Source organism: Polyodon spathula, chromosome 9 (assembly GCF_017654505.1).
Source record: "Polyodon spathula isolate WHYD16114869_AA chromosome 9, ASM1765450v1, whole genome shotgun sequence".
Classification (NCBI taxonomy): domain Eukaryota; kingdom Metazoa; phylum Chordata; class Actinopteri; order Acipenseriformes; family Polyodontidae; genus Polyodon; species Polyodon spathula.
In genome coordinates, this window is record NC_054542.1 from 24743144 (window position 1) to 24754120 (window position 10977).

General features: G+C 39.8%; 1 protein-coding gene across 1 annotated transcript; it reads right to left on the reverse strand.

Moving 5' to 3' along the window:
* Positions 1 to 4624: 4624 nt before the first annotated feature.
* On the reverse strand, positions 4625 to 5269 carry LOC121321139 (claudin-4-like). The gene has a single exon (XM_041260033.1). It carries the CDS (start codon positions 5264 to 5266, stop codon positions 4625 to 4627), a length of 642 nt encoding a protein of 213 aa, XP_041115967.1. The 5' UTR covers positions 5267 to 5269.
* Between the last annotated feature and the right edge of the window lie 5708 nt (positions 5270 to 10977).

The following is a 10977-nucleotide window of genomic DNA, read 5'->3' on the forward strand; positions in this document are numbered from 1 at the left end:
TGTGAACTACTCTGCCCACTACACTGCTGCCAGTTCTCATCCTCGCACGGCCGTCCCAAACTAAAATTATATGTGAATTTGGACTTCCAGCAACTCTCCTGAATTGTTTAGAAAGCCGTTTAAATATTTGGGTGAATATAGCTTGTCCCATGAAAGTGGTTTATGCTAGAATACTTTATTTTTGTTCAGTGCATATTCTGTGTTATTTTTGTATTATTGCTTAAATGTATTTTGTCTTAAAAAATGAGATTTTATTTTTTGATATTTTGTTTGGCAGGGAAGGAGTTAAATACCTGTTTTTGTGTAGAATGTGGCTGTCATTGGCTAATTGATTACCAGTTTGAGGACAGCCACATCAATAGAAAAACCAGCAGCTTTAGCTGAATGAGAGACGTGAGTCATGAGTGAAATTAAACAATATAAATAACCCTTGCTACCCACGTTTGTTTTACACCAGCACGATACTTGTTTGCTTTTGGCTTTGTTGGTTTATTTTGACCGCCATGCCGTTTTGTTTTATGTGCAGTATTTTGTTTTGTTCAAACCTTTTATTTGTTTATTATTAAACACATGCAACAATGCTTCATCCCCGTAGTACTGTCTGTGTATTTCCTGGTCTGACGTCACCCACAAGCCACCCAGGTCACAGTATTTTACAGATAAACCATGACTCCTTAATTTGATACATTCAATATTTGATCAAACGAAGTCTGTGATGTATCTAATGCCATTAAGGCCAAATCAATAATGTGCATAAAGTTCATCATCTGTATATTGCTCAATTGGTGTTGGTCACTCAATATAGATTATTTTTTGGTATTCCCTTTTAAAAGCAGCAGCTTGGTGTAGACAGTGCACAACCGTTGAATATTTCATTTATTTAGCAAAAAAGATATCTACTTTCATGTATTCCTCTGTATCTTCATGGCCCCAGATGTAGATGGGAAAGTTAATGCAACTTCATGCACCACTATATCGTAAATAATGGCCTGTTTAAAAAACAAACAAAAAAAAATTTGTGATTATTGTAATCTGCGTAAATGTAATCCATCCGTGGCATTTCCTGAAAAGCCTTATCAAAATGATGCAGATAAATGTGATTTGATCACAAAATATTTGATTACAAAATCCAGATCATTTTTATCCAGATTACAAATTAAAAAAAACCGGCCACAGGTGGCAGCTACATTGTTTAAATCGGTCACATATTCACTGTTTCCAGCTGGTTTCAGAGAATTTAACAACATGATGCTACGATAGTCCCAAGATTAGTGCCAGCTGTTTAATAACAAAGATCTTTCCTTGGTTGTATGTGTACCAATTTTAAGGGGGGGGGTGTTCTTGATTTAAAACCTATCTTCAAAGGTTATTTTTAATTCCTCAAATCTGTACAGAAGAATGAAACTCCTAAAATTTCAGCAATAAGAATTGCCATGACAGGCAATACCCTCTAAGTCTAATCTTTGTTAATCTTGCCAGTACAAACTTACATGAGCTAGCCTGATATACTGAAACTATCTGGGACAGGTAAACACTACCTCTTAAAGGGACACTGACCAGCACAGAGGACATGCTGTTACTCCAATACCCCGAGGACCGACATAGAGATGGACTCAGCCGAGAATGATACACATACAGGTTTAAATGTTTAGAAAGCTTGTTAGAAATAAAACAAATCTAGAATATAAGAGATTTGAAAAACTTGGGTTATTGTACCTTTAAGATTCACCTATCCTGACTCCTGTAGCTCACTTTCATAAAACTCTTTTCAACAAAAAATGTTTACCACCTTTCCAGAAAGCTCTGATCTTAAACAAAGTTAATATTTTATTGACATCATAAATAAAGGGGTGACCTGAAAGTCATATCAAATTTAGTGTGCCGATATCTGTAATGAAAAGTGATCATAGTATGATTTCCATTACATAAGAGTAGGTGATAAAATTTCAGCATGATATTGGACTCAACTCTAAGCACCAGCTAAGACATAGCCTCATTTTACTATAACTAATGTGATCCATCTGTGTTTCTTTCTATCTGATGATGTAGCAATCCTTTTGGCTGGTGTTGATGGCTGAAGTGTAATGCTGGCTCCAGCACACACAAAGCTACAATGCTGGCTCCAAGGGTCAACCACAGTGCGGCCTTCTTAGTGTATCAGCATGACAACTGTCTGCACTGAGCTGAGTAGGGAACTCTTCTAGGGTCCAAGTGGGAACCTTTCATCCTTGGTGTTTCGTCGACTAGGCCATGACACCTTAAGAGGGCTCGACAGTGATTCTGGTGTCTCAGCTTCACCCCCCTCCATCCCCCATTCAGCTAACCCCAGTTTACTTACCTTCCTTTCCATTAATCTGTTTTTCTTTCTACTATGCTTGAGGTCCCCAACCAAAATCTTTTCATCTCAAGCAGAGCCAGTTGCTGCTCCTCTCTGCTGCTTCAGATAGGTTTTTCACTATGTGTTGCAAGTCTTCATAACTGAATCCGAAGTCTCTAAGAAACTGGGTTGTGGAGTATGCCACAAATCCTTGACAGCCCATCTCAACTGGGTAAACCTGGACTCTCCATCCTCGCTGTTCTGCTTCAGCAGCTAGTTGAGCGTATTGAAGTTTCCTCCTTTCCTATGCCTCATCCTCCCATGGCACTGTTAACTCTACCAGGTGAACAAGGCTTGCTGATCCAGACCACAAGACAATATCAGGTCGAAGGTTAATGGTGGTAGTCTCTGGTGGGAAAATAAGCTGTTTTTCTATACCTTTTCTGTTGTTCTTCATGTGTCATATATTGCTGGAATTGGTGGCAACCTGTTGGTCATGCTGCGTTTGTCTTCCAGTGCTAAGGCCAAACATCGCAGCACTTGGTCATGAAGCCAAGTAAACTGCCCTTGGCTAAGACCCACCTTACAGTCTGTCAAAATGTGTCAATGTAGCTGGCAAGGAACACAAAGGACACCATGGATCCTCTCCTATCCATAGATTAAGGTTCTTTGGTGATGGGAGAACATCATGTGTTGGCCTATTGAGGAAACTGATCCTGCTCTGTTCCATTGTCCATAGATCTCGCCAGCCGATATTGCATTTTTCAACACTTTCCTATCTCGTCCATTCTCTCTGCTTGGTCTGGGAAACTGTCTTTGCGCACCTCATCCTCTCCTCCTGCTTTTGCACTCTTTTAGAATCGTCATCTGGTTTGGCTTTTCGTGGTCGAATTCGAACGGGTCATTTTCGTGACGACAGATACGAGAAGTTGGGGACGTGACGAAATGAAAATTAATCTCTACAAGGAAACAGAATCACCCCAACTTAACGTAAGCGCGGGCAAGTTTCAAGCTGATCAAACTGGTTATTGGCTAATCACGTCCGATCACAACTTAAGTACTAACAGTACAGTATATACACACGAGATTAACCATCGACAACGTAAGGTCTTCGAAAGAGGAGGGTGATGGGTAAAACTACGGTATTATTAACGAAAGGTAAACGCAAAAAGTTGTGAAGAACAAGAGAGCTCTGCTTGGCCTGGGAAACTGCCTTTACAGACCTCATCCTCTCTGCCTGCTTTTGCACCTCCTTGACTAAGTTGACACTGGTAAAAGCCAGTGCAGAAATAGTGCATCCTGCCATTATTCCAACTTCTAAGCATTGCCATGTAGTGCTGAATTCTGAAGTTGAAAAACAAAATTGAAAAGTAGGTTTTCACCAAATTTGTTAGTGTCATCAGTATGCTGAAAAAAAAAAAAAAAAAAAATCAAATGCTGCCCAAAGAAGTTCATGTGGTACTGAACATTATGTATTAACAGTAATGAAAAATGTAAACAGACAGGAAAAAAGGTTTCTGCTATAGTTATTAGCACAGCAGCATGGTTTTCCTGACATAAAACAAATACAGTATATATACACACAGCTTTTCTATTATTGATGTCATGAAAATAAAGCTTTCTTGGCTGCACAAATCTTATGTGCAAGCTTTGAGAATAACCATCTTGTTTCCAGGAGCCTCCTTTGGAGATACTACATACATCTTTTGGTGAATAGTTAACTGCAATTTATTATAATGTGTATGTATATAATAAAAAAATAAATAATTGAGAATAGGCTCTGCACATGGGTGTGTGGGTAAAGGAACCAGCCACATAGTTGTTGATTGAATGAGGAGTAAAGTGAATGTGGCCAGGTGGTGACTGAAGCAATCAACCCCCTGGTATAAAAGGCAGAAGAGATCTTTGAGAGGGTGTAGTGAAGAAAGCAGTTAAGTTCAGTAGAGTACAATTATGGAGAGGAGAGAATCTGGAGTTGTGGGAAACAAACAGAGCAAAATGAACCCAGATGGGACAAAGTTGATGCATCTTTTAGCTGATGCATTATATACCAAGAAATGTAAACAGTCCTTTGTTGTAATAAAGTGCTTTATTTAAATGCAAGAAATTTTTAGGGAGGCACATTACACTACAGTTAAATATTAAAAACTGGTTTTGTATCAATTATTAAAATCCACCTAGATTAGAACACAATGCAACCCCTTTAGATACAAAGGATCTTAATCCCCACAAAACAGCATTTCAGTGCCCAAACCCAGTAACAAAACTCCAACCAAAAAAAAAAAAAAATTCCTAGAAATCCAAAGTTCACACATAATTTTTGCTTGGGACATCCGTGCGAGGATGAGAGCTAGCAGCAGTGTAGCGGACAGAGTAGTTCACATTCTTCTTTGGGCAGGAGCAGCACAGCAGAGCGCCCCCCAGCAGCAGCAAGGCAGAGGACCCCCAGCCAATATACATGGAAGCCCCCAACTCACGCTTCTGTGCCTCTGTGACCAGGGGGTTGTAGAAGTCCCGGATGACACTATTGGCTGACCAACAGACTGGGATGAGGTAAAGCACCCCGGCAACAAGGAACACCACCCCAGACACCTGGCTGACACGGGCTTTCACAGACTCCTCCTCCACACAGTTGGTACACTTGGCACCCACTATGCTAACCAACAGTGCCAGTACAGCCAGCAGGATAGAGATGACCGTGAGTGCCCTGGCGGCTTGCAGGTCTTGAGAGAGGGCCAGCAACGAATCGTACACCTTGCATTGCATCTGACCAGTGCTCTGGACAATACAGTTCATCCACAGGCCTTCCCAGATGGTCTGGGCCACTACAATGTTGTTCCCAATGAAGGCAGTGACTCTCCACATGGGCAGGGCACAGGTCACGATGGCCCCCACCCAACCTATCATAGCCAGGGAGATTCCCAGCAACTGAAGGCCAGCAGATACCATCTTGGAGAGGGAAAAAGGGAGGAGATGGAAACTGCAATTTAAAGATAAAAAGTTACATTAGGCCACTACACCAATTTATATAGGTATCTTAATTCACAAGAGTTGAATGCATGTGTGCTTATTTCAAAGCAAATAAGCAAAGTTGTATGAAAATTCTATTAATCCTTTGGCCAGTACACCAAACATGCCTTTTAGGCGTTACATTTATGGTCTCCACCAGCAAGAAAATTTGAATAAAGTGTACAAAGACCCTGACCATGTTGTGCCCCATACAGAGTTCGTTGACCCTAGCAAGTTTTCGATGTAATTAACCAAAAAAGATTGCATTTGTTTGGACACTAGATGGCGCATTTTGGCAGTGTGATTAACATCTGCTAATCACTCTGTAGGAATACCTAATGCAAGATTAAATACTATACAAAATAACTTGCAGAGCACTTACTAAACCTTCCTCGGTGATGGCAGTGACCAGGTGTAAAGAACCCGTGTTTCTACAGCCATTAAAAACGGTCTCCCGCAAAAGCAGTGAGTAAATTATGGGACACTACATGCAACGCCATTCATTCGTGTTTAATATATCACACACTTCATTTGAGAAGTTAAACACTATCACAACTTATTGGATGCATAACAATAAGTGGAATCAGTTCATGTAACATGTAATGCATTCAAATATTTATTGACTCAATCAACTGTAGCAAATGCTTAGACTACTGCATATCTGATTTGAAATGGAGGAAACGTTTGCTTATTTGTTGGCATGCCTTTAAATCAATTCAATAACATGTTAATGATAAATGGTGCAACAAAACGGACTATCACTATAGGACTGACTGATCCAAATCCAAACACTTTTTGGGAAAAGGTTCAGGTGAGATCAAGCCTCTCGGTAAAATTCCACAGGGAAAAAAACCCTTAAATCAATACCAAAACAATGAAGCAATTTGAACTTCCACTTGACAAAGTTATTGTTGTGTAAATGCTTGCCGATTTTTGCAATTCTTCGGAGCTTGAAAAACTTAATAGAATATAAGATATTATAGTCAGAAAAAGCAAGCTTTATCAAAACATATTACAATAAATAAATAACCAAAATAACCTCGTGCATATGTAGTAAATATAGTACGCCCAGCTATACACTTGTATCCAGACTCACCTGCTTGCTGAACCGTGTCTATTCTACAACAATAAACGATGCACTCGCTTTGTTCAATCCCGAGAAGTGTGCAATTTAAAGTGCACGGTCGGTACCAGCTATTTAACCACTCTACTTGAAGCAAAGGATTGTGGGGAACATTGAAGAACATACTGAAGAGACGCACCTGCATCCTATCATACAGATTACGCGAATATCCTCTGAAAAACATTAATTTCTTAGTATAAATACATATCATTTCAAACTGAATTCTAAAATACATATTCATGTTTAATATTAGTATTCGGTTAATGTCTTGAACAAACAATTGATTATATATTACATAATCCCCCATAATAGTTTTTTGTTTATTTGGTTTTTTTTGGGGTCATTTGTGATATTCATATGTCCTATCAGCATTAATATCTTTGATCACCTAAATGATCAGCAGGTGATTTGTGATAGAAGAAACGCTGAATTCGGTATGACTTTAAAGTCATTTATCTTTTGGAGCCTTTATTTTTGACGTCAACAAAACCGTAACTGTGTTTAAACTGAGAATCAGTGTTCTAGAAAAGTTGTAAAAACACTTTTTTTTTTTTTTTTTTTTTTAAATGAGACGTTTTATTTTTGTGATTTGAACAAATTATTGTGTGAATGCAATGTCTGGTATCATGGTTAGACAAATTAGCTAAAATAACCAGTTTCCATTAAGTGTAAAACATTTCTGAATGTACAAGCATAATAATTGACAGCTTTCTCAGATGACTCCAGCTACATGTTGGCCCTCAGGCACGGAAGTGCTCTGTGCCACTTAACCTGCCCCAGACACTATGCTGGGCTATCGCATGCCAACTGAAGTGAAATTCACATTTCAAAGATATGCAACCAAACTGAGTGCATTGTCGTGACTATTCCAGTTGCTACTATTCTATATCATGTGTCTTTCATTACAGCAAACTCGATCCATAAAATAACATTCAAATAAGTATTGCAGTTTTAGTGCGACAACCAAACAATAATTTTAACTAAATACATTTCAATGCACACACATGCCTAAGGAATGAGATGTGATTGTACTGTAGCACTGTAAAGCTAATTTATGTAGTTCAATCAAGATTAAGTGTTAATAAAGGAAATGTTGTTCATGTTCCTTTGATGTCTGATTTAACCAATTTCACATAATCAGAAGGCAAGGTAGACCTGGTGGTTGTTGTTATTTTCACCACAGATACAAATATTAAATCTTTAATATATAAAGTACAATTTAGTCATGTGGAGTCTCCTTTTAAACATCCTTTGCTCCAGCTGGTATTGGTTTTACACAGGTATGAAGACTTGCTATTACATCGAAAATACCTGTTAGACAGATTATATAGATTGAGGGTAACTGCAGTTGTTTTGCTGTGCACTCATAAGGGGAATACCATCTTACTCTCTATACAAAAGTACACCCTAAAATAGGGGTGGCAAACTCCAGTTCTCGAAGGCAAGAGGGTCTTCTGGATTTCATTCCAACTTAAGCTCACAATTAACATAATTGATCTAAGTATTTGTTGAATTTGACATATTTAATATTTGTCAAGGTCTTTTACAGTTGAAGGTTTTAAAAATGCATTTGATTCAAGGTACACTACCTATGAAACATTTTGAGACCTGAAGGAAAGTGTTAAATGTGTCCAGTTAATCAAATAATAGACCAATTAAGTAATCAAGAACTCAGGTGGAACAAAAGCCAGAAGACCCTGTGGCCCTCGAGGACTGGAGTTTGACAGCCCTGCTTTAAAAACCGTGGTGATCTACCCGAAACCAAACTTGTTAAAATGAATATTTATTTATATATTTAAAAAAAAAAAGGCACAAAAATAATTACATTTTTATTTTAAGGGATGTACATTAACAGTCCAAACATTTTACAATAAAAGCACACCTTTATTCCAACTCAACCTCAGTTTTATATAAAACAGGGCAGTTTTTAAGCCAACGAAACAAAGCGTTATTGTAGCGTAAACCACTCTCATAGGCAAACTACACTCACCCCAATATTCAAGATGCTCTCTAAACAATTCAGGAGAGTTGCTGGAAGTCCAAATTCACACATAATTCTTGCTTGGGACGGTCGTGCGAGGATGAGAACTAGGAGCAGTGTGGCGGGTCGAGTAGTTCACATTGTTCTGTGGGCAGGAGTAGCACAGCAGGCGGAGTATAGTGCAGCAACAGATAGTAGCAGCAGCATCACCGGCATGGGAACCAAAGATTTCATTGCAACAAGTGCAGATTCATTTTTTCAAAGTGAGTACACTAATTATGCTGACCACGGGTTGCCCTTTTTGGATAACGAAATAGAGTTTTTGCTTATTGTAAATTTAGGGCCACATGAACCTGTGCTAAATAGGTACCCCCAACAAATGTATGGAAATAAGTTATGCTTGTTTAATGCAGCATAGTATGAAATCCCAGAAGCCACCTCCTGGTTGGAATATTCCAAAAAAATCGACAGGATTTGTTTTGCATGCAGATTGTTTGCGAGTAAATTAACCACCAAAAGATGGCATTGCTTGGATATTATCTGGCAGTTCCAACTGGGGAAAAAGGACCCGAAAAAATTAAACAACACGCAAAATGATTCCGTTTCCTGGAATCACCGACTTTGAAAAAGACCAATCCTTTTTTGCCTTTCTGTCTTGGCCTCCTCACTTGCGTGATAGGGTGCTCTTTGTGTCTGTCTGTTGTGTGCGAGTGGTTATCTATTCTTTCTGAGACTACACAGTTCCTCCACAGGGCTAGGTCTTGCCGTATCTCAGCTGTTGAGTGACTCTTTCAGCTGCACTCTCCTCCACAGGGCTAGGCCTTATCGCATCCAATGCTGTCGTGTGGACCTTGCCGGCTGCATAGGCCAGCCCAGCTTGGTGAGTCGAGCCTTGTAAACAGTGTGCTCTCCCCTATACTATCTGCTTCAACTCGCCCACCGTGGCTTCGGCCTTGTTTCCACTTCGTATATGCTATGCCCTTGATACTTACGTATCTTAGTGCACAAGTGCTCAGTGCATATGGCACATGGTGCCCAGTGCCAGTGCACAGTCACAGCATGCACGGTACATGCGGTGCATGGTGCACACAGTGCTTGATACTACAATAGTGCACGGGCATACGGTGTTGCATGGTATGCTGTGCACAAGGTGCGCAGTGTTAAGTACCCTCTCCTACAGCGCTAGTGGGTGAGCACACAGCGTTCGCACTTAGCCAGTGCTTGAGTACAGTGCAAGTGGTGTTTAGTGCACGACCCGTGCACAACACCAGGCCCGTGTCAGGCAATTCGGGGTTCCATCCCTGCACAGCCTGCAACGGCAATATCCCACAAGAGGACAAGCATACCCTCTGTGTGTGGTTGAGCGTTGAACATGCCACTTTGGCCCTCAAGAGAGACGCGGCCTGTAGCATCTGCAAGGCATTCCAGCCCCCAGTGAAAGAGGCTCATTTAGAGAGGGCCACGAGAGTAAGTTCTGCATCCTCTATGGCAGGACAGTTGGCGGCTCTTGTGGTACAGAGAGCTCAGCAATACCCACCCAATAGGCAGGCATATCTCATATGTTATGTTATTGGTGGTCGTCTTCTCTTTCAGGGAACCAAGGTTAAGGTAAGTAACCTAACGTTATATCTTATTAGCGCGAGCAGAGCTGAGCGGACAAGGGAAAGCGTTCTGTTCGTACCTGCAGAGAAGTGTGATTCTACCAAACAGGGAAATGTGGGGATACACATGAAAAGAAGACAAACTGATGAGGCAGTACCACAAATTGAGGATGCTACACCTGTGTGCAATGACATAATGATGATCAGATCAAAAATTATTATTATTTTTTTCATTAGGAAATGTGTATTTATTACTATTTAGTACTATTGACTGTACTTTTATCTGAGCAGGTAATTTACACAGAAGATAACCTATCATATTTACTGCCATTGACCATTTTTGTTTAAAACGAAAATGAACTAGCAAAAAACAACTGGTCCTAGTAGAAGCTCTTAATTTAACAGATACATTGTTTCATTGTCGCATATAAGTCATTATTTCCATTAAATACTTTAAATTTTTTAATTAATGTTTTTTTATTAATGTTCTGTTGCAAACACAGATTTAATTATGTGTACAAATAATAATACAAATAATTCGGACCCTATCCCCCTTACTTAAGTACTAGGCTACAACTACTAAATCAATTAACAAATCTTGGCCAATCACAAGGGACGTAAAATGAAAAATAAATAAATAAATAAATAAATAAATAAATAAATAGTAACTGAGTAGCAGATTTTGATTGACCTTTGTAATCCTCCAATACGACGCTTTGAATAAAGTGTTCGGGTAAACTGGGGTTTTGTGCAATCAGAGTAATCGTACGCGGCGCAGCAAATAGCAGGACGTCTTTTTTGGCGATTGATGTCTAGGTATGTCCAATCAAAAGCCACCACAGCGAGCACACTCTTTTGACTGATGGCTCGTCAGTCCACTGCACGGTCTGCAGGTGGGCGGTACGGAAGCGGGGATTGCTGAGGGCTGAGGTGGTTGTACGCGCAA

What these genes read in the sequence shown, in the direction of transcription:
- LOC121321139 (XM_041260033.1), bottom strand. Translation starts at nt 5,266, where the DNA reads ATGGTATCTGCTGGCCTTCAGTTGCTGGGAATCTCCCTGGCTATGATA.